The following is a 25,118-nucleotide window of genomic DNA, read 5'->3' on the forward strand; positions in this document are numbered from 1 at the left end:
TGTTTTGTCTGACCACAGAACTTTCCTCCAGAAGGTCTTATCTTTGTCAATGTGATCAGCAGCAAACTTCAGTCGAGCCTTAAGGTAACGCTTTTGGAGCAAGGGCTTCCTTCTTGCATGGCCGCCTCTCAGTCCATGGAGATGCAAAACACGCTTGACTGTGGACACTGACACCTGTGTTCCAACAGCTTCTAATTCTTGGCAGATCTGCTTTTTGGTGATTCTCGGTTGAATCTTCACCCTCCTGACCAATTTTCTCTCAGCAGCAGGTGATAGCTTGCGTTTTCTTCCTGATCGTGGCAGTGACAAAACAGTGCCACGTACAAACAATTGTTTGCACTGTTGCTCTTGGGACCTGCAGCTGCTTTGAAATGGCTCCAAGTGTCTTTCCTGATTTGTTCAAGTCAAGGATTCGCTTTTTCAGATCCATGCTGAGCTCCTTTGACTTTCCCATTGTAGCATTTGTGGGCATTTGCATCCAATAAGCCCTATTTAAATGACCTCAGGGAAGTCACCAGCTGTAGTCACTCATAATCACTCTCAAGAAGTTAAGAGGCCATGCTATTAAGCTCATTTCACTGACACAACCTTCTAAGTCACTAATATTGCTAATTCGTGTTGATGTATGTATATTTTTGACCAAGCAGAGTTGATCACTTTTTCTGTTAACCCATAATAAAGTCATAAAAGAACCAAACTTCATGAATGTTATTTGTGACAAAGAAGTATCTGTTCCAATCACTCTATCAGAGAAAATCAAAGTTGTAGAAATAACTGTAAACTCAAGAGAGCCATGACATTATGTTCTTCACAAGTGTATGTAAAGTTTACATTGTAAACTTTTGACCACAACTGTATGTAGTTAGTGGTATTCTACAGATGTCGTGCTCGAACAAGCATATCACGACTTTTAATAACACGTGGAGTCCCACTAAAGCAGCCGGAGCCCAGAATATTGTGGTTGCTATTTCAAAATGTGTTTCAATTTCATGTACGTATTTCTTTTTTTTTTTAAATAAATCAAACGTCACACTGCTTCTTTTTCGGGTTTATTTCTTAATGTTTTGTAAGTTACTTACAATGAAAAATATGCACGGTATGTTGAAATTGTAATGAGATATCTTCAAGTGAGAGCCCCATGAACACGAGTGACAAAAAATAAACACTTAAAAGTTTAACATTTGGTTCAAAACCATTATACAAAAATGTCGCTGAACTCGTGGATATTGGCTCACATTATGATAAGATAGGGTCAATGATCATGAGCAGACGCTCTTCTTTTTAAAAATACATTTAGTTTATCACTTATCAGGAGAGAAATTAGAACACTACGAAAAAATATGGAGAACACAAGTCTTTAAAAAAAAATCCAAATAATGTCTGATCGCAAAAATTGTATGGGTGAGTTTGTTGGTGAACGCAATCAAACAAATCTTCCTTATTATCTGAATATGTTTCATTTTGGAGTTTTGCAAGACTAAACAGAATATTTTTCGAAAACAACGCAGACATTGTAATAAATGCCCCCTTAAAAAAACATAAAAAAGGTCAAAAGATGATATAAAGCTACCACCCTGTGGGAAAATGGAAGAACTTTTCTTGTTCAAAACGTAGTTTCTGGCCGAAAGCACAATCAATTTAAATGACCGGAACCCGTGGTAAAACTCTACATTTCATATGAGACACTCTATGCCAGCGGTCTCCAAACTATTCCACAAAGGGCCGCAGTGGGTGCGGGTTTTCATTCCAACCCAGAAAGAGGACACTTTTTTTCACCAATCTGGTGTCCTACAAGTGCAATCAGTGGATTGCAGTCAGTTTCTTCTTGTTTTCTGCAGAAATCTCATTGGTCAAAGTGTCTGTGATGGATCGGTTGGAACAAAAACCTTCACCCAAAGCGGCCCTCGAGGACTGGTTTGGGGACCCCTGCTCTATGCCATTAAAAGTTCTAACGTTCGAATATAAAATGGATCCTGTTACTATATCGAAATATGATAGAGGCCCGAATTTGATTAGAACTCCTGGTTAAAAACCAACGGGGAGTTGCCAAATGCACTGTGTCCCTTTATCAAAATGTCCTATTATTATTGTTTTTTTTTAAATCCCAAATTTAAGGCGGCTGTCAAAACAGGACCAGACGTCACACAAATCACAAATCGTGACCGCAAAAGGAAAAATGAAACCGCTGGAAATCACGATTAAATATACGAAAGGACCAATCTATACATAATTTTAAGAATGAATCCAATCTGAGTTTAATCCGGCGTTTCACGTTACGCTGACGTGTCTAACACCGTGACCCGGAAAAGCTTTTTTTGGATCGGCTTGCGCGGCGCTGAAGCTTCCCCATTGACTGCCATTCATTCCGGATCGGAAGTAGTGTTCAAACTCGGTGACGTGTGTGAATCAACGGGTGCGTGATTCCGTGTGCTTCCGGTACAACGTGTGTTGACCAGCGATCAGCCTTTTTCTCTTGGCTTTCTGTTGAACAGTCACTCCTCTAGTGTCCCAGCTTCCTTTTACCCGGAGTATCCCTCTAGCGACGCGTAAACATCTCAACCGGTGGACATGGCATCTGTTTCGGCTGCTGCTCAGACAGTCTCCGCTCCCTCTCCGGGGGTCCAGAGAGGCATAGTAAAGATGGTAAGAGCCTCCCTCATGTGTGGATGCTAATTAGCCACTTAGCATCGGCGAATTTCTTTCAATGGAATGACATTGATGTGACGATCGCAATCCGGAGAATTTGTGGGGGATCTTAACTTCGACCCAAGGCACTGTCAATATCCGTTGCGGGGAGCCGCGGAGCCAGCACCCTATGTTAGCTCGCCGATAAAACGCTTCGGGCAAATGGCGTTTTCGACAACCGTGGAGTGATTTAAAACTTGCGGACGCGTGACGTGGCGAGTTACAGACAACTCCCAGCGCGGTTTGGGCACGGTTTTCGATGCCGCAACCGTGGCAGATGTGAGATTTCCCAGCGAAACAACTGGTGGTTCGCGGCAAGGGAGCAGTGACGTCTCGACGCCCTCTGCTCTCTTTTATTGGCTGGAAGCACTGGTGGTGAACTTTGAACTTTGGAATGATCTTACCGAGTCCGAAACGTTAGCGATCAGCTTGGTACGATTCTACTCTTCCTACGATGTGTAAAGTGCGACTTGGTTCGTGTGTTCAAACCCCCGTCTCTATCTCCCTCCAGCGGACTTGACACGGTGCGACTGTCTTTTTCTCTAGGTCCTGTCAGGGTGCGCTATCATCGTTCGCGGTCAGCCTCGCGGCGGCCCGCCTCCAGAGCGCCAGATTAACCTGAGCAACATCCGAGCCGGTGCCATGGCCCGGCGGGCTGCCCAGAGCCAGCCCGACACCAAGGACACCCCCGATGAGGTGATGTTTTGTTGTGCCTTATTAAAGTTCTTATGAGGGGCGTTGCAGCTAATGAGAAAAATTAAATGTGGTGATCATTACAAACACGGCACACAAGTATACTCTCGGAGCTTAAGTACCGACCGGCTTAGATACAGGACACCAACGCCCTTCAGTTTTATAGACTAATACTCTGTCTCTTCACCTGTTAGGGACTAGTATTTACAGGGTTTTACTGATGCTTCCCCCACATTCGGAAACACGAATGCAAACATTCACGTGGACATACAACTTCAACCGTCGGGAACCCAGGCGCTCAGCTGAATTCCAGCCCGCAAAGGGTCTTAGATGCCGTGGCCACGGTCTTTCCCAGATGTCGACTAAGTGCCTGGATTCCTTCGGTATATTGACTCCCAGACTCGACGGACCAATATGATAGGTTCACCAATAGGCATTCCCAAATGCACGCACAAATAAAGAGAAAAGACAATCTTCTGGGTTTTTCTTGCAAGGACAAATCGAACCTTTCAGGTCTCGACCCAGGTTCGTTCTGGTGTCACACGCTTCTTTTCCTTGTTTATTAACTTCAAGGACCCTAGTTACAATGGACGTCTCAACTCTCAAGGGAGGGGTGGGAAACAGAAGTGAGACGTCAAATAGTCAAAACAAATGAAGGTCATGTGCAGCCGAAGGATCTTCTCCACATTCCAGCAGTCCAAGTGGATTCGGCTTCCCTTTTGTTTAGTCTAATTAAAGAGCAAAGCCTTTACTTCGTTGCAGGCAGGCATTTTAGATGTAGTAAGCAAAGCACTTTCTTCATCGCAAGCAAATATATAATAATGTAAGACTAATGACCCTAACATAAAGGTTTAAGCGAAACAAAAGTACAGCGGTGCCTACAAAATGAATTCTCGAAGTCGTTTCCTAACTTGGAATTTATACAAATACATGTAAATTATTTAATTTTTTCAACAGTCCTCAAATTACCACCAACTAAAACCTTTAAAAATTATCATGGTGTACCAATTTTGTATGAAAGATGTTCGAAACACAAAAAAAGACAAACAAGATAAATTAATTATTTTTTCTGCACGGCAACATGCTCGTAACATAACATAAACAAATTTAAATGAACTTGGATTACGATGCAGACACTCTAAAATAAGTTTAATCTAACCTTACACTAAACCTAATTCTAATTATGTTTTAAATTTTGATACCTTTCTGCTCGTTGGCTCTATTTACCCCGCCTCCACCCTGACTTTCAGATGCAACCTATCAAGGGTTGTTTGCTTTTGTATTCCCTTCAAAATATTCCAAAAATGATGCACACAAATGTCCTCGCAATAGGATAACGCACGACCACTTCCCAACGAGAAGTAGTATATACGCCATTTGCACTGACTAACGGAAAAAAACATGCAAAAAAATGCAACGCTCCGCCCAGTGCTCGTAGAGACATTACACGAGGGAATTGCGACCAGAGACACATTACACAAGGGAGTTGCGACCAGAGAGACATTACACGAGGGAGATGCGACCAGAGAGACATTACACGAGGGAGATGCGACCAGAGAGACATTACACGAGGGAGATGCGACCAGAGAGACATTACACGAGGGAGTTGCGACCAGAGAGACATTACACGAGGGAGTTGCGACCAGAGAGACATTACACGAGGGAGTTGCGACCAGAGAGACATTACACGAGGGAGTTGCGACCAGAGAGACATTACACGAGGGAGTTGCGACCAGAGAGACATTACACGAGGGAGTTGTGACCAGAGAGACATTACACGAGGGAGTTGCGACCAGAGAGACATTACACGAGGGAGTTGCGACCAGAGAGACATTACACAAGGGAGTTGCGACCAGAAAAACACTTCCCATGATGTTCATATGAGGAGCCTCTCGTGTCCGCTGAATGCTCGTATATCAAAATTTTACTCGTATCTCAAATTGCTCGTATGTCAGGGCACTCGCATGTCGAGGTATGACTACCTCCAATGGGAGGCCGGCGCATTGTTGGGAGACTCAGCCAATGAAAGGCCAGCAAGGTGTCAGGGCATAGCCAATGGGAGATGAACTCTATCATGACAATTTGAAAATACAGTATACAGGAAGTGTATATATGTTTCGGGACGTTTTGTGTTTTGTAAATTACATTTCTTTACGTTTTGGAAGAACATTTTCCATTGAGGCATTTTGTAACCTGAATATTTCATAAATACAGGTATCACTGTATGTTGTAATGAAACGTTCAGCTATTTTCCAATTGTTTACTTAAAATCCTACTTTAAAAAAAATATGTTTCCGCTGCTAGCCGTGGGCCTTTCAAGCCAGAGAGTTCCTGCGTAAGAAGCTGATTGGCAAAGAAGTGTGCTTCACCGTCGAGCTCAAGACCGCTCTGGGCCGTGAGTACGGCATGGTCTATCTTGGAAAAGGTCAGTGTGCTCATTTTCCTTTGTTTCGGGCAAAATAACTTACAGTACTTTTAGTTTGTATAAGTAGCACCAGCTTTGGCCCGTTTTTTCAGCAGATTCATATTGTCATGATTACACACCTGCACTTAAAAGTCTAAATTTTTCTCTAAAACAATAGGAGCGCCCAAGCAGTCGGTGCACCTTGTTTATGGGCTAAATTAAAAATTTTGTATGACCCTAACCACTTGACTTGCTGGTTTCATTTCTTGCCGGTACGCTACTTATTGTGATTAACCCTGTGGACGTTCACCCTAAAACTAGTATCCCCGCATATTTCAAGCATTACGGTAAATCCATTCAAAACCTCTCAGACGGTTGGTTAGGCATTTGACTTCTGTGTGCTCGTAGCGCTTTTAACCCCCCAAAACTGTCAATACTCAAAGAAACAACACATTAGAGCTATACAGAGGAAATGCCTGACATGAAATGACAACAGAATGCGACTGAAGCCATGGATCAAACACGGTATAACAGCAAGTAGAATCAAGTAGCGAAAGATGTGGGAGTGGTGCATGTCTGATGGCAAACATACCGTATTTATTTGAGTATAATGAACAACATTTTGTACAAAAAAACTGAAGCAAAATTTGGGTGCGCCTTATACACGGATCCTGGTGAAAAGCTGCCCTCCGCCGGTGAAAAAGTCCCCACTGCAGCCGTTATAATGGGAGATGTAAAACTTGTCTTTGTCTGCCAGATGGCGATAATCTACCTTTAAAAAAAAAAAAAAATACAGTGGTACCTCGCGATACAACATGCTTGTGTTACGACGAAAATTTCGATCGAATAATTCGCTCGTGACCCAATTAAAATTTCGAGATGCGACGAAGCCAGGTGGCCATGACATGAGAGGCTGTTTATCATTGTATGCGGGTCAACTCAAAAGTTTTGGCTCATCTGTTGTAACATTTTCTTCTCCACTCTTGATCAGATACAAGCGGGGAGAACATCGCTGAGTCGCTGGTGAACGAGGGCCTCGCCACAGTGCGACGTGAAGGAATCCGAGGCAACAAGTACGACGCACCGACTTATCAATTCAAACCTGCTTTTTAATATCTTGCACGAACCCCCCCCCCAAAAAAAACAGATTGCAAATCATGCATTTTCTTCAGTTTGTTGTGTGAACCAAGAGCGACATTGGCACCACACTGGCTTCTAAAAATGTGTAATTAGCAAGAGGCAATGTCAGACAATTGAAAATGCCAACTCTTTGACAACTCATGCCGCCGTATAAAAAATCCATACTGTCAGATTTGCCGTTAGACTTTCATAAAGGCATGCAGAAAGAACGAGGAAAGACACATTTTTGGATATTCACCAGGAAGATGGATAATGAGGTCCGCTTGTCGCAATTCCCCAAAGGTGTTCTGCCCTCTGTTTCCTTTTCTCTATTTTGATTACAAAGCGGCAGGAAGCCTCTTGGCGCGTCCATGACCAAAGTGGAGTGCTCACTGCAGGTCCTTGGGTCAGCTTTGGTGTAAGCACGAGCACTAAACAACTAAACACGTAAACAAGGCTGTCAAAAGCAATGCTTAGACTTCATTGCATTCAAATGTATGATCATTGATAATGATGTGCACATAGATCCTACCCATACAAATCTGAGTTTAACAGCGCTATCAAATACTATGAATCTCCTGTAGATCACTACGCCAGTCTTTACCATACTAAATACATAATTTTGTAACCAAACTACGAAAAAAATCAAGCAATGTTTTTTTCCCCCGGCAATTTACATGAAAAAAATTTAAATGTTGAAAGTTCTCGTTTTTGGCTCACCATTTTAACTATTTTGAAATGGAACGTCATGTCCTAAATACATTTTCCATTTTGCACATATCACAACATTCAATTATTTTCAAAGTTAAGTAGCGTGCTCACTTCCTTTGTGCTTCTCATCAGTTGTTTCAAGAAGTGTGTTAGCTATGTCCACAAAACCAAAACGTGAGTAAAAGTAATACCTTGAGATGCGAGCTTAATGCGTTCCGGGACTGAGCTCGTATGTCAATTTACTTGTATCTCAAATCAATTTTTCCCATAGAAAGGAATTAAATACAAATAAATTTGTTCCCACCCACTGAAAAAATGCCAAAAACAGGATATTACAATGGAAAAACATCTCTTTATTGGTTGCAATTCACCACCTACTCACAGAGTAGCAAATACTTATCTAGTGGTTATGATCTATCTTCAATACTAAAATGTGACATTACTGAGTACAGACAGATGCTAATGGTGGGAAGGTGGGTGTAGGAGTGGGACACGGGTAGAGACTTGACGGATGCGCTCGTAACATAACAAACTTTCAATTTAACTTAAATTAACTTTGATTACTATATACACGCACTTAAAAATAATACTAATATTCACTAAATTTAAACCTTCTTGTGCAATAACCGAGGCAAAGATGGATTTCGAGTAGGAAATAGCTGCTCCCCCATGCCTCACAACCAAGTGTAATATCCCACCCAGTTTGTTTTTTAAAATTACCGAACCAGCCACGGCTCACTTTGAAGAGTTCAGCTGGTGTCTAAGAGTCCCCTTTTTTAGATGCTTGCTCTGCTTTCACGTCCATGTGGATTCCGCTGGCTTTTTCGCATATTATTGACTTGATCACGCTATCTCCCTCTAACTTATCTTTTATCCATATTAAAAGAAGGCTCTCCATCTTGTTATGAAGGTCACTGTGCAGCTTGGTAATTATGGTCCCCAAACTTTTTCCTGTGAGGGCCACATAACTTTTCCCTTCTCTGATGGGGGGCCGGTGTCAGTTTGTAACAGAAAAAGTGTGACGATCGTAGGGGAGCTTAAAAAATGTATTGTTTTCCAGAAAGCCACACATAACCAAATAACCCTTTCCAGGTTCTTTACAGAAAAAGTCAGGAAACAAGTAACACTATTAATAAAATAAATAATAACTAAATAACCCTCTCCGAGTTCTTCACAGAAAAAAAACAGGAAATAAATAACACTATTTATGAAATAAATAATATCTAAATAACTCTCTCTGGGTTCTTCATAGAAGAAAAAAAAGCCATGGAACATTAACTCTCTGTTGTGCCATGCACAATCTTCTCCTTTTGCCCTGATGAAGTTTATGCACGACACCACAACCTTCATTACAGAATCCCACGTCAACACTTTGCAGCACAGTGCTTGCTGGTGAATTAGGCAGTGGACTCGTAGCGGGGCGGTGTGACCCATTTTTTCCAACTCCCGGTTCATGCGTCCTATTAAACCGCGAGTTTCGCCCACCATGCTAGGAGCCCCGTCAGTCGTGATGCTAGCCAGCTTTGACCAGTCCAGGTCCAACTTCTCCATGGTTTGGCACACTTTGTCAAAAATATCCTCTCCCATTGTAGTCCCTTTGAGACTTTGGAGGGCTGCCAGATCCTCGCATATCTCAAAGTTTGAGCTAACTCCACGAATAAAAATGAGCAGTTGCGCTGTGTCTTGCACGTCCGTGCTTTCATCCAGTGCTAATGAAAAAAAGTCGAATTCTTTCGTCTTCTGCTGCAGCTGGGCATATACATTACTCCCGATTTCTTCAACGCGTCTGGTGATTGTACTCGCCGACAGACTTACGGCATTAAATGCATCTTTCTTCTCGGGACACGCTTCCTCCACGACAACATCCATACATTTCTTAAAAAACTCTCCGTCAGTGAAAGGCTTACCGTTGCTTGCTATCAGTTTAGCAACCCGAAAGCTGGCCCGAACGGATGCCTGGTTCAGCTGAGCTTGGCGTAGAAATGTAGTCTGCTGAGATAATAGTCCAACTTTTAGCTTTGAGAGTTTGTCTGCTCGTATTTGGCCTTGCACGCTATCGTACTTGTCTTTGTGAATGGGATTCATTTTGCCGGCGAAGATTGTATTCTTTGAATACTGCCACCGTCTCTTGACAGATGAGACAAACAGCCTTTTCTTTGCATTGAACAAAAAAATAATCGTTTGTCCACTGCAGGTTAAATACCCTGCATCTGAATAAATTTTTCTCTTAACTAACCTTTTCGCCATTATTCCGTTCTCAAACAGGTTCAGGTTGCACAGTTTTTATATGCTTGAATAGCATCGCAATAGCGATGGTACCAGGGCTCCGCCCTCACCTGCGATCGTCCAGATGTCTCGCTAACCCTCTGCTCATGCATGCAACGGTGGAAGTGCCCGCATCCATCAAAGGCAAACACTCTCCCCGCGCGTGTCACCAAAGAAGCAATGCGAAGCCCCGCTTCACTGGGATGATTAGTGGGCTCAGCAGGGTTGCAATGAACCAAACACAAGATTAAAACGTCCCAGTCTTCAAGGCCAAATAGGAAAAAAATCTGATGGCGTCTCTGGTATTGTTCAGAGGGCCGGTCCAAATGTGCCCGCGGGCCGTAGTTTGGTGACCCCTGCTTTATAGCATCAGTCTGCTTGAGGATGGTACATACAGACGCTCCCCTACTTACGAACGAGTTAGGTTCCGAGCGATTGTTCATAAGTTGAATTTGTTTGTAAGTTGATTCAGTGCTAGATTTTGTATTATAATTTATGTTTAAGGCCTATATAAGTATATTGAAGGTTTATATAAGTGCATTTTTACGTTTAAGGCTTGTATAAGTAACACGCATTGGTTTGTACTGAAAAAAACATTTAATAAAATGGAGAGAATATGTACAGTACTGTATAGAGAGAGAGAGATTTATGTATTAGAAACTGGCCGAAAGAAGCGATCTAACGACGATTGCAGTTTTCTTCTTTTTTTCATCATAAATGATGCGGTAGCACTGTATGGCATCATTCAATTGATTTGCAAACTTTGTGCAACGTTCGATATTTGGGTCCTGCTGCTCGATCTTTCTGTTTTTAAATGGTCCTGACGGTCGAACGATTCAAGTTGTATGCCCGTGAAACGCTCACCACTCTCACGCGCATCAAGCTTCGTTATTATTGCCACTCGTTTCAAATGAAATGGCTTGCCTCTTCCTTGCAACTCCCTCAATAGAAGCCTTTCGCTTTTTACCAACCATATTCAATAACGGATGCATGAGATATTTAATGATACAAATGAAAAAGGTTCTTTGCGCACTGGAGATACGTTCACGCACTTCCGCATTGCAACGAAGAAGGTAGATGCTGGGTGAGCTGAGCCCTCACAGCGCCAGGCGTATTAGCGGCGGAAAGAAGCACTACTCGGAAAAAAATACAAAATCGAACTTACGAACATTTTTCGACTTAAACGCAATTTGCAGACATGTTCGTATGTACCGTTGTTCGTAAGTCGTATGTTCGTAAGTAGGGGAGCGTCTGTATTGTTGAAGTACCCCTCGTATTGGCAAGCCAGCTAAGTCATGCGTACACTGCTCATGTTTTTTGATTATTTTGTGCTTAATATCGACTGTCATCATACACTCTTTGTTCTCACTACCCTTCATTGCACCGGCTTGCTTTGAACCCACTGTTTTTTTTCCCTTAGTTCTGCACTGATCAACGCAAAAAAACACGTAATAAATGCAACCTGCACGCCCAGTTCTTGTATATATCTACGCGAGGGAGAAATGGCGAGAAAGACGGTGCGTTGTTATGATAAGCAGCCTCTCGCGTATTAGGCCACCTGGCTGTCTCGTATGCTCGTATTTCAAATTTGCCTCGTATCAAGGCAAACATTGTCTCTGAATTTTCCTCATATCGCAAATTTCTCGTATGTTGTGGCACTAGTATGTCAAGGTATGATTGTAGTTGATTTGCTGTTTTTTTTAAAAAGAATTCAGTGCTGAGTCCTCGTAGCAAGTGGAGGACAGGGGAGTGAGTGGCTTCAGCTTGCGAGTTTCAGCGTGGATTTTCATATTTTTTGAACTTAATAAAAAATAAATCCCCCCAGAAAAAAAATCTGCAATGTGGTGATACTTGAAGCTGTGATAATCGAGGAATTACTGTACGAGCATAGAGCCAGGTGGCCGACGCGAGAGGCTGCTTACGAGAACAGCATGGGCACTGTTTTTCTCGCCGCAACTCCCTCGTGTAAACATACCTTCAAATAATAGGCGGAGCATTGCGGGAGCTGAGTAGCGAGGAGGAGGTGGAAGGGGGGGGCCGCCTCGCTACAAAGGAAATCAAACACGTTAGCAAAGTGGCAAGAGTTTTCTGATTTTATGAAGAGGCACTCGAACAAGTTGGCAAGTGGTCATGCATTATCCTATTGTGAGGGCATTTGTGAGCGTCATTTTCGGAATATTTTGAAGGGAAGACAAAAGCAAAAGGGTGAGGGAAAAAGAGCTAACCTGGGAGAAGAAAGGTATAAAAACATTTAAAACAAAATTAGAATTAAGTTCAGTGTAATGTTTGATAAAATTTATTTTTGAGTGTTTATCATAATCCAAGTTCATTTAAATTTGTTTGTTATGTTATGAGAGCATTGCTGTGCAAAAAGTGTCTGTCTCTCTCTCGCTGTGTCTTTCTCCACAAAATTATTTCAGTAGTATTAAACATAACCACTAGTTATTTGTTACTCTGTTAATAGATGGCGAATTAGAACAAATAAAATTATTTTTCCATTCCAATATCCTGTGTTGATGTTTTTTTCAGAGGGTGGGAACGAATTAATTTGTATTTGGTTCATTTCTATGAGAAACGTTGATTTGAGTTACGAGTAAATCGACATACGAGCTCAGTCCCGGAACACATTAAGCTCGTATCTCTAGGTACCACTGTATTGAGCTTTATATTTGTACACCGCTGCTAAATGCCACTAGGATAAAGGGTCAACAAATCTTAAAATCTCTTTACCCACTACGAAATAGGATTTTTGACGTTTGACAGCGCTGGTTTAAAGATAGTACCTTCAGCGTCCACAAGGTGGCAGAGAAGCTCTGTCATTCAAAGCTGGTTGCCGGAACCCATAAATATGCGTGTCATGTGATCTCTGATTGACCATGGCAACCCTCACTTGATTTACCCCCCATTGCCACAATTTGCCATTATCCACTGGGACTTTTTCCACTGAGGGTTATGAGAGTATATGACAATTGTGATGATGGTGTTGGACAGCTGAGGCAAACGTGTTCACAAACTGCCATTTGAGTGAAGAAGTAATTACTGTTGGTCAATTTGGATCTAAGGAGCAGTCATCCATGTAAAGAAAAAACATACTCTAGGTATCACTCTGATTATTTTCTTTCTTTAAAAGCCATCATTTCATTTTAGTCCAGAGCAGGTAAGACTGTGTGACATGGAGGACCAAGCCAAATCATCCAAGAAAGGCATGTGGAGCGACGGCAGCGGTGCGCACACCATCCGCGACCTCAAGTATACCATCGACAACCCGCGCAACTTTGTGGACTCTCTGCATCAGAAGCCCATCAACGGTAAACAACAAGCAGCACCCCGACCTTTTTTTATTTTTCCATGTTGCGCGACTGACAAAATGCTCTTTGATAATTAGTGCCCGTCAGATCACGTTTCACAGGTGTAATGTGCTCAGTCCTGTTCACAGCCGCTCCGTCCAAGTAATAAGCAAGCAAAGAGCTTCTTAATTGCCTTTTTTTGACCCGAGCAAACATGATTCTCCAAATGTTCAAGTGCCACTTAAGAGCAAATTGACTTCCACAGTGGGGGTTTTCATCCTTCAATCTTCTTGGAGCATGCCAATTTGAGGCCTTGTGAAAACAAGATGCTTTATTGGGTGGTTTTCTACTTTTTTGTGGTGGTAAAGTTTACGTTTTGATACAAAACAAAAAATCCCCGTCATGCTGTCCTCTCTCCACAGCCATCATCGAGCACGTTCGCGATGGCAGTGTGGTGCGTGCCCTCCTTTTGCCTGACTACTACCTTGTCACCGTCATGCTGTCTGGAGTCAAGGTAACCTCAGACGAGTACAGAGAAAAAAAAATCTGCCAAGTTCGACGTTTGTTGTGGGAAGTGACATAAAAGAGGCACTAAAAGTGCAGCTGCACACTTACCGTATTTCCTCGCATACAAGTCGCCCACGCGTATAAGCCGCACCCTGAAAGTTGCCTTGACATTTTTGATTTTACAATTTCTCACGTATAAGCCGCCCCCGATTCCCAATTTTCACCTCCATAGTCATGGTTTTAATAGGGAGTACAAATGTTACTTTGAAGGGAAAATCTTAAGAAAAATAATCACAAGGGGTATTTCTGACGTACTGTATGAATCAAAAGCACATTAATAGGGTCAGTATCATAAGGAAGTTATGCCTGTCTTTGTAAATGCAAAAAAATCAAATTATTCTATTTGAAAAAAGATGGCCGCGCCCCGACCTCGCTAAGATGGCCGCGCCCCGACCTCGCTAAGATGGCCGCGCCCCGACCTCGCTAAGATGGCCGCGCCCCGACCTCGCTAACATGGCCGCGCCCCGACCTCGCTAACATGGCCGCGCCCCGACCTCGCTAACATGGCCGCGCCCCGACCTCGCTAAGATGGCCGCGCCCCGACCTCGCTAAGATGGCCGCGCCCCGACCTCTCTAAGATGGCCGCGCCCCGACCTCGCTAAGATGGCCGCGCCCCGACCTCGCTAAGATGGCCGCGCCCCGACCTCGCTAAGATGGCCGCGCCCCGACCTCGCTAAGATGGCCGCGCCCCGACCTCGCTAAGATGGCCGCGCCCCGACCTCGCTAAGATGGCCGCGCCCCGACCTCGCTAAGATGGCCGCGCCCCGACCTCGCTAAGATGGCCGCGCCCCGACCTCGCTAAGATGGCCGCGCCCCGACCTCGCTAAGATGGCCGCGCCCCGACCTCGCTAAGATGGCCGCGCCCCGACCTCGCTAAGATGGCCGCGCCCCGACCTCGCTAAGATGGCCGCGCCCCGACCTCGCTAAGATGGCCGCGCCCCGACCTCGCTAAGATGGCCGCGCCCCGACCTCGCTAAGATGGCCGCGCCCCGACCTCGCTAAGATGGCCATGCACCGAGCGAGCAGTGACGGGAACGTTTCGCGTTTTATGCAAGATATGTATTTTTCATGAATTTCATTCATAAACGTCAAAATTAATTTTGTTTAGCGTTTTATGTAATTTTTTCTCTATTTTTAACTAAATGACCGTATCGGCATTTGCTTGCGTCGTGACGTTACGGCGCACGGGCGCCATTTTGTTGTGATGTCATTGTGTCATGGCGCCATCAAATTGCTGTTTTTTTGCAAGTCGTGTTTTTATGTGCATATAAGCCGCACCCTCGATTCAGGTTTTTTTGTCCGACAAAAGCGGCTTATATGCGAGTAAATACGGTATGTCGATCCTGATTCTCTTCTCCCGCTGTGCCGTATCTAACCCAGAGCTGCCAACTACTCCGGAATTTCAGGAGTTTACCCGGAAATGTAGTGCGAACTCCGGGACTCCGGACAACCTCCCTAAACTTCGGAAATCCCAAAAAATTGTCACTTAGTGAAAAGTACCAAATTTCCAATTTAAATGCCTCGAAATTCACACCATCGCTACGGATTCCGCCATCTTGATACAACTGCACTATAAACCGGAAGAACTCGTTAACAAGAGTGCATTGTGAATCATCCAAGTTACAAGTTTGTCTTGTGCGACTTCAACGCATATGGATTTTGCGTGAATCGCTTTCACTCCGGATAAACTCTGCAAATGGGACAAGGGTACTGCTGAAATGGGGTCGAGGGAGGTTGGCAGCTCTGCTAACCAACCGCAAAACCTCATAGATAATCTCGGTCTTCCGCCACTTGAAGATAGGATGTTACTTTCCATGCACTCAACATGCTGTCATTCTTAGCAAGTAAAAGACGAATGCAAAAAGATCAGTCAGTTGTCGTCTCTTGCAGTGTCCCACATTCAAGCGGGAAGCAGACGGCACGGAGACACCGGAGCCTTTTGCCGCAGAGGCCAAATTCTTCACAGAGTCGAGGCTACTGCAGCGAGATGTGCAGATCATCCTGGAGAGCTGCCCCAACCAGGTCATCCTAGGAACGATCATGCACCCAGTAAGTAATGACTATACACTTACTCGATAAAGTCCCATCGGGGCACGTTCATTCTGTGTGTTCTTTTTCTTTTTTCTCCAAAGAATGGCAACATCACAGAACTCCTGCTAAAGGAGGGTTTTGCCCGCTGCGTTGACTGGTCCATGGCCGTCTACACTCAGGGGGCTGACAAACTGCGAGCCGCTGAACGGTGTGACAAATGCAATTTTGAAGACGCACAATGACTGCTTTTTTACATGCTTCTTTTTTGTATGTAGATCTGCTAAAGAGCGCAAAGTACGTATATGGAAGGACTATGTGGCACCCACAGCCAATTTGGACCAGAAGGACAGACAATTTGTGGCCAAGGTGAGGCGCTCTCTATTTCATCCATGTCAGGATTTGATGGCTTTTCATTAGGCTCGATGGCAAAATCCCTCCATGGTTACTGTTGGGATTCTCTTTCTCTTATATTGCTGTGTTGTATTGTTTAACTTTCTGTTTTCAGGTGTTACCGAGTAAATGAATTCATATTAGAGATGTCAATGAGCTGACCATGCAAAAAGTACTGATACAGTATGTTTAATATAATTACATGAGTGAAACAAATTTAGCTAAGTAAAGAGAGCATAAAAGTTAAGAAAATTACAATCAAAAGAGCTAAGTTTATCACATTGGACTATTTTTCACGCAAGTCTATAGATGAGAACCAAATATTTAAACATAATTTGTTTGCAACCTAAAGGAAAAAAAATGATAAGTCACATTTTTGGATGCAATTGTTCATTTTATTAGAAACCAAAAGTAAACATAGGCCAACGTAACAATAGTGAAATGGAGAACAACAGACTAAATATGCATTTGTTAAGATAACAGTTTTCCCAATAACTTAAGAAACTTAAAAAATGTAAAAAAAAATTAAAAAGGCTGTTGTCAGAAAGAAAAAAATATATGTAGATAGTCGTACTTGAGTATTAGTCGCAGGGCCAGCCAAACTAGAAAAAAGAAGTGCAACTCATAGTCCGGATGATTGGGTATTAATAAAAATTTTGATCACCGTATTTTCCGCTCTAAAGCGCACTGCATTATAAGGCGTACCTTCAATGAATGACACATTTCCATTTTTTTTCCATATATAAGGTGCACCGCACTATAAGGCGCACTGCACTGCATTACACGGGTCTACAGTAGAGGCTGGGGTTATGTTATGCATCCACTAGATGGTGCTGTCAACAAAAGAATCAGATAGGTCAGTCAAACTTTATTAATAGATTACAAATCGGCTTTCTAACAATCCATTCACTCCCAAAATGAATAAACAACTGTTTTATTATTTTCTCCGAGCTAAAGTATTAGTATTTTCGTGACACGGTTTATCTTTTAACAACAGCAAGGTATAACATGTAAGTGCAACATTTATATCACATAGTGGAGGAACAATCTTAAGAAAAATCATTACAATAGGTATTTCTGAGATACTGTATGAATCAAAAGCACATTATTAGGGTCAATATCATAAGTTAAAATGTCTGTCTTTATAAATGCAAAATATCACCTATTCAATTTTAAAAAAGAAATAAGTCTGTCTTGATGAGAACCTGATGCTTTCTAATTACAGAAAGTATAATTTTCTTACCAGAAATTTAAGCTGTTGTCAGCCATATTGCTTCTAATGTCGAAATATCTCAATTCTTTCAATGGTTCATATTACTCCAATAGTTTTCACTTTCGAACAACAAATCCCCCCCAAAAAAACAAAGTGGAATTTTGTTTTATTTCAAAATCGTGTCTACTCGCGTCTGGCCAGTCAGAGCATGTTTAACTAGGTTTAGACGGCACCGTCTTAGTTAAGATGGCTGCCCGGGACTTAGGTAAGATGGCTGTGCCCCGAGTGAGCAGTGACGGGAACGTGAGTTTTTTGCAATTTCTTTTCTTGACTTTCATTCATAGACGTCAAAAAAAAAATTGTTTAGTGTTTATCTTTTTCTCTTTTCTCTATTTTGAAATAAATGAAAGTATTGGCCGCATTCGCTTGTTTCATGAAGTCACGGCGCCGTCGGCGCCATTTTGTCACGACGTCATTGTGTCACGGCGCCGTCAACTTGCAGTTTTTTTTGCATGTCGTGTTTTTTTTGCGCATATAAGCCGTACCCTTGATTCAGTCATTTTTTTTGTCTGACCAAAGCAGCTTATATGCGAGTAAATACGGTAGTTAAACATGATTTGCTTCAACCAAGTTTGCCCACTTGAGTCATTTTTCCTGGATGCTGCCGAAGCTGCAACGGCCCATCTTCCAACGTAAGCCTTGATTAACTTTTCGAACCGACACGAATGTAAAAGCGAGTCAAAGCCCTGACGCCTTTCTTCTCTTCCCATAAACAAAGCTTGACGGGCACCTTGAAACGGCCCTCGCTCAATTAGGCCTAAAATGGCTGGCTCATGCTGCCAAAAGCCAGGCACATATTAGCTTTGGAGGTTATTTCCCGGGGCTCTGGTGGGAGGGAGGAAGAGAGGGATAGAGGGATAGAGGGATAGAGGGAGAGAGAGACGGAGGGATGAGGGACGGAGGGATGAGGGACGGAGGGATGAGGGACGGAGGGATGAGGGACGGAGGGATGAGGGACGGAGGGATGAGGGACGGAGGGATGAGGGACGGCGGGATGAGGGACGGAGGGATGAGGGACGGAGGGATGAGGGACGGAGGGATGAGGGACGGAGGGATGAGGGACGGAGGGATGAGGGACGGAGGGATGAGGGACGGAGGGATGAGGGACGGAGGGATGAGGGACGGAGGGATGAGGGACGGAGGGATGAGGGACGGAGGGATGAGGGACGGAGGGATGAGGGACGGAGGGATGAGGGACGGAGGGATGAGGGACGGAGGGATGAGGGACGGAGGGATGAGGGACGGAGGGATGAGGGACGGAGGGATGAGGGACGGAGGGATGAGGGACGGAGGGATGAGGGACGGAGGGATGAGGGACGGAGGGATGAGGGACGGAGGGATGAGGGACGGAGGGATGAGGGACGGAGGGATGAGGGACGGAGGGATGAGGGACGGAGGGATGAGGGACGGAGGGATGAGGGACGGAGGGATGAGGGACGGAGGGATGAGGGACGGAGGGATGAGGGACGGAGGGATGAGGGACGGAGGGATGAGGGACGGCGGGATGAGGGACGGCGGGATGAGGGACGGCGGGATGAGGGACGGCGGGATGAGGGACGGCGGGATGAGGGACGGCGGGATGAGGGACGGCGGGATGAGGGACGGCGGGATGAGGGACGGCGGGATGAGGGACGGCGGGATGAGGGACGGCGGGATGAGGGACGGCGGGATGAGGGACGGCGGGATGAGGGACGGCGGGATGAGGGACGGCGGGATGAGGGACGGCGGGATGAGGGACGGCGGGATGAGGGACGGCGGGATGAGGGACGGCGGGATGAGGGACGGCGGGATGAGGGACGGCGGGATGAGGGACGGCGGGATGAGGGACGGCGGGATGAGGGACGGAGGGATGAGGGACGGAGGGATGAGGGACGGAGGGATGAGGGACGGAGGGATGAGGGACGGAGGGATGAGGGACGGAGGGATGAGGGACAGTGGGAGCGAGGTAGAGAGGAAAGTGTCCTCCATGCAGAGTACGCTCCCTCCTTGTCGGCACATATTAGCTTAAACGGAGTCAGATGGACAACGCGGTCGGTGTAAGATAATACAGACGCTCCCCTACTTACGAACAAGTTAGGTTCCGAGCGATTGTTCATAAGTTGAATTTGTTTGTAAGTTGATTCAGTGCTATATTTTGTATTATAATTTATGTTTAAGGCCTATATAAGTATATTGAAGGTTTATATAAGTGCATTTGTATGTTTAAGGCTTGTATAAGTAACACGCATTGGTTTGTACTGAAAAAAACATTTAATAAAATGGAGAGAATATGTACAGTACTGTATAGAGAGAGAGATGTATGTATTAGAACTGTCCGAAAGAAGTGATCTAACGACGATTGCAGTTTTCTTCTTTTTTTTTCATCATAAATGATGCGGTAGCTCTGTATGGCATCATTCAATTGATTTGCAAACTTTGTGCAACGTTCAATATTTGGGTCCTGCTGCTCGATCTTTCTGTTTATAAATGGTACTGACGGTCGAATGATTCAAGTTATATGCCCGTGCAACGCTCACCACTCTCACGCGCAGTGTTCCCTCTAAGCTGCGCGCGTGCGCAATTGCGCACTACTCTCGTCTTCTCTGCGCAGCAGCAATCATATGGCGCGCAGTAAAAAAAAAAAATCGGATTTTTTTTTTTTTTTTTTTTTTTACCCCTTTCCCCATGATGGCGCCGTTTAAGCGGCAGCCAGTGGCAGTAGCTCTGTCCACTTATGTTTTTCGTGTTTTACAGCATGTTTTACATGAAAAATTAGAGGGAACATTGACATGCACCTGCTTGTGGCAGGTGTGATACTGGTGTGCCCATAGCGAGCAATGATGATGTCGTGACCGGACGTTTCGCCGACGGACGTTTGACAGACGGACAGGTCGCCGAATGGACGTTCCGCCGAACGTTCATTTGGCGGCCTGCCCGTCTGTCAAACGTCCGTCGGCGAAACGTCTTTAGGCGAATCATCCGAGTACCGATGATGTCGCTCACACTGGTACTCAGTGCGCTCAGGGAGGTTGACTTTCTGCTCAGACCAACGAAAAATTGGAGGGAACATTGCTCACGCGCATCAAGCTTCGTTATTATTGCCACTCGTTTCAAATGAAATGGCTTCCTCACTAGAAGCATTTCACTTTTCACCAACCATATTGAATAATGGCTGCACGAGATATTTCATGATAAAAATGAAAAAAGTTCTTTGCGCACTGGAGATACGTCACGCACTTGCGCAACTTACGCACTGCAACAAACAAAATCGAATTTACGAACATTTTTCGACATAAACACAATTTGCAGACATGTTCGTATGTACCGTTGTTAGTAAGTCGTATGTTCGTAAGTAGGGGAGCGTCTGTATACATTTCCTTATCGGCTCCGCCTTTGCTGGATTTATTTTTTTCCTCTGAAGCAACAAAGTATGAAAATATGATGGGGGGGGGAGAGGGGAAGAGGGGAGGGAGAGAGGGAGATGACGATGACGGATGCGTTCGTAACATAACAAACTTTAAAGTTAACTTAAATGAACTTGGATTCCTATATACACACTTAAAAGTTTTAATCTTAACCTTGTGCAATAACCAAGGCCAAGAGGTTAATGTATTCCACGGTGGCTTTCAAGGCGAACTTCCTGCTTCTCCATACGTATTGGCGAGCCAGCTCAGTCACGCATACAATTTACACTACTCATGTTTTTCGATCATTTCGTGCTTAATATCGATTGTCATCATACGCCTTATCTTCGCACTACCCTTCATTGCACCGGGTTGCTTTGGACCCATTGTTTCCCTTAATTCTGTGCTGACTAACGCAGAAAACACAGTAAAGATGCAATGCTCTGCCCAGTGCTCGTAGATATGTTTGCACGAGGGCGATGCGGCGAGAAAGACGCTGAAATCATAAGCACTGTCTCGTATGTTCGTATCTCGAAATTTGTCTCGTACCTTAAAGCAAATTGATCGGAATTTTACTCGTATCTCCAATTTCTCGTATGCTGGGCACACTTATGTCAAGGTATTACTAAATATGTAATGTCATGCCAAGCCAATAGCTGCGGCAGCAATATCAGTGTTTATGACTTTATTTAGGACCGCTTTCATAAAAATCAACGGATGCGCTGGCCAACTTGAAATTCTAAACAGATGATCGACTCGGTTAAAAAAACAATCTGGTTTTTAAAATGTATTAATTATTTTAACTATTCATTCATTCTTCCATTGAGGGCGATTCAATAAAGTACCAGAAAATCACAACCCACCTATCACTTTCTATATTTTATTTAAAAGTTTAATCATGTCAAACAGTTGAAATAGATTTGATTTTTATAGCTATCAATAGCAGTTGGTGCGGGCCAATAAAAACTGGGCAGTGGGCTGCAGTTGGCCCGCAGGCCGTAGTTTGGACACCCTGGCTTTGATCTATAATATTAGAGAACCTACTTACTCTATCTACACCGGGGGTCTCAAACCGATTCTGCAAAAGGGCCGCAGTGGGTCCTGGTCTTTGTTTCAACCGATCCAGTGTCGACAGCTTAACCAATGATGGGTCTTCTAAAATACGTAGCACCTGGCTGCAATCAACTGATTACCCTTGCAAAAGGTGTCCGGTTGTTCGGTTTGAATGGTACTCGGATGATTCGCCTAAAGACGTTTCGCCGACGGACGTTTGACAGACGGACAGATCGCCGAATGGACGTTCCGCTGAACGTCCGTTCGGCCGACTGAACGTTCGGCAGAACGGAGGTTTTGCGCGCTCGCCCCGCCCCCGGATCGTGTGTGTACAAGTTTTTCAACCTCAGCCCGCGGGCCATATTCGGCCTGTTAGGATTTTTAATCCGACCCGCCGCCGGCGTTGTCCAAATTATAGTAAAAATCAATGATTCATTTCCCTTTCCGCTCATCACTCTCAATTTATTAGTCTACCGTCAATGGCAGCCAATAAACACTCTTGGGCGGACAGATGTAGCAGAAACGAGCCGTGAAATGACAGCAATCGGGTCAAATCCATCCTAAAACAGCATTTAATGATTAAATACAAATACTGGAGCTCTTTGGACATTAGAACCGAGCCCAGGGAAGTGAATTCCTCGGTAAAATGTCGCGATGATGTCGCGATAAGGCAAAAAAACGTCTATATACGTCCATTCGCCAAACGGATCAAAATGCTCTCAAATTCGGTCAAATCCAGCCAAAAACAGCGTTTAATGATTAAATACAAATACTAGTATTGTATATACAAATACTAGTACACACACGATCCGAGGGCGGGGCGAGCGCGAATCCCGTTTCGGCCGAATGAACGTTCGGCGGAACGGCCGTTCGGCCGAATGAACGTTCGGCGGAACGGCCGTTCGGCCGAATGAACGTTCGGCGGAACGGCCGTTCGGCCGAATGAACGTTCGGCGGAACGGCCGTTCGGCCGAATGAACGTTCGGCGGAACGGCCGTTCGGCCGAATGAACGTTCGGCGGAACGGCCGTTCGGCCGAATGAACGTTCGGCGGAACGGCCGTTCGGCCGAATGAACGTTCGGCGGAACGGCCGTTCGGCCGAATGAACGTTCGGCGGAACGGCCGTTCGGCCGAATGAACGTTCGGCGGAACGGCCGTTCGGCCGAATGAACGTTCGGCGGAACGGCCGTTCGGCCGAATGAACGTTCGGCGGAACGGCCGTTCGGCGACCTGTCCGTCTGTCAAACGTCCGTCGGCGAAACGTCTTTAGGCGAATCATCCGGTCACGGTTTGAATGAAAGCCTGCACCGCCTGCGGTCCTTTGAGGACCGGTTTGAGACCTCTGATCTACACATTTCCTTTTCCAAAACAAATATTGAAATTGAATATTTATTTCAATAAATTCAAATATAATATATATTCTCATCTCATCTTCTCCCGCTTTATCTGAAGTCAGGTCATGGGGGCAGCAGCTTCAGCGGGAAGGCCCAGACTTCCCTCTCCCCAGTCACTTCACCCAGCTCTTCCGGGAGAGTCCCAAGGGATGTAATACTGGGTGTGCGGTCGATTGGTCGCCGGTCTTTTGGTCACCGGTCTTTTGGTCGCGGTCATTAGGTCGCCCGGAAGTTTGGTCGTCGTCTTTTTTGTCGCCGGTCTTTTTTGTCGCCGGTCTTATTTGTCGCCGGTCTTTGGGTCGCCTGATCGGCTGCTGCCATCTACTGTCAATTTATTAAATAGCAGATGGTGTTTTTATTGAAGCAGTCATTCTCTCTGGAGAACTTGCAATGTTGAAATACTTTAGATTAGATGGTCATTTTTATCAAACAAATAAAAGTATTAGTATACTTTTAATTAGACAGTATTTAGATCGTTTCAACAGTATTTAGACTCTAAATACTGTTGAAACGATCTAAATACTGTTGAAACGATCTAAATATCTAATATCAAAATATCAATAAGAACACTCATTTAACACATCAATAAGAGCACTCATTTAACACATCGGCTGCTGCCATTGACTGTCATAGGCGTCCAATGAACCTTCATTCTCTCTGGGAGAACTTGCAATGTTGAAATACTTTAGATTAGATGGTCATTTTTATCAAACAAATAAAAGTATTAGTATACTTTTAGTTAGACAGTATTTAGATCATTTCAACAGTATCAAACAAATAAAAGTATTAGTATACTTTTAGTTAGACAGTATTTAGATCGTTTCAACAGTATCAAACAAATAACAGTATTAGTATACTTTTAGTTAGACAGTATTTAGATCGTTTCAACAGTATTTAGACTCTAAATAATGTTGAAACGATCTAAATATTTAATATCAAAATATCAATAAGAGCACTCATTTAACACATCGGCTGCTGCCATTGACTGTCATAGGCGTCCAATGAACCTTCATTCTCTCTGGGAGAAATACGAGCACTCATTTAACACATCAGCTGCTGCCATCGACTGTCATTTTAGCTCCAGTATTTGTATTTCATCACTAAGTGCTGATTTTACCGCGTTTTAGTGCATATTTGGCACTTTGGCGAATGGTCGCATATCGTCGCATTTGGTTGCGCCGACTTTTATCGCTGTCTCCCCCCCCCCGGGAAAATCACCCCCAGAGCCCGGTAGTCATGTCTGATAAGCTCCGGTATTTGTATTTCATCAATAAGTGCTGATTTTAGTGCATATTTGGCACTTTTGCGAATGGTCGCATATCGTCGCATTTGGTCGCGCCGACTTTTATCGCTGTCTTTCCCCCGGGAAAATCACCCCCAGAGCTCGGTAGTCATGTCTGATAAGCTCCGGTATTTGTATTTCATCATTAAGTGCGTATTTTACCCCGTTTTAGTGAAATGTAGGCCCTTTCGCAAATGGTCGTCGCATTTGGTCGCGCCGAGGTTTATAGCTGTCTTTCCTCCGGGAATATCACCCCCAATTAATGTCTGAACAGCTCCAGTATTTGTATTTAATCATTAAATGCTGTTTTAAAAACTATTACTCCGCTTTTGGAACACTTTTCTGGGCATTCTTAACCATTTTTCTACCTTAAGAGAGATTCTCCCATTCATTCTCCCAGAGAGAATGAAGGTTAATTGGACGCCTATGTCAATGGCAGCAGCCGATGTGTTACATGAGTGCTCTTATTGATATTTTGATGTTTGATAAAAATGACCATCTAATCTAAAGTATTTCAACATTGCAAGTTCTCCCAGAGAGAATGAAGGTTCATTGGACCCCTCTGTCAGTCGATGGCAGCA

General features: G+C 44.3%; 1 protein-coding gene across 3 annotated transcripts in view; it reads left to right on the forward strand.

The window, feature by feature from the left end:
- The first annotated feature begins 2,304 nt into the window (after positions 1-2,304).
- snd1 (staphylococcal nuclease and tudor domain containing 1) overlaps positions 2,305-25,118 on the forward strand; it is a 157,493-nt gene continuing 134,679 nt past the window's right edge. For 2 of the 3 annotated variants that reach the window (XM_077593847.1, XM_077593848.1), the window contains exons 1-9: positions 2,420-2,643; positions 3,232-3,381; positions 5,683-5,803; positions 6,774-6,855; positions 13,025-13,185; positions 13,587-13,678; positions 15,622-15,780; positions 15,864-15,970; positions 16,038-16,128. In XM_077593847.1, coding sequence (XP_077449973.1) covers positions 2,569-2,643; positions 3,232-3,381; positions 5,683-5,803; positions 6,774-6,855; positions 13,025-13,185; positions 13,587-13,678; positions 15,622-15,780; positions 15,864-15,970; positions 16,038-16,128 — 1,038 coding nt within the window. In that variant the 5' untranslated portion in view covers positions 2,420-2,568. The other variant, XM_077593846.1, reaches the window with a different exon arrangement.

The sequence above is a fragment of the Stigmatopora argus genome, chromosome 23 (assembly GCF_051989625.1).
Source record: "Stigmatopora argus isolate UIUO_Sarg chromosome 23, RoL_Sarg_1.0, whole genome shotgun sequence".
NCBI lineage: Eukaryota > Metazoa > Chordata > Actinopteri > Syngnathiformes > Syngnathidae > Stigmatopora > Stigmatopora argus.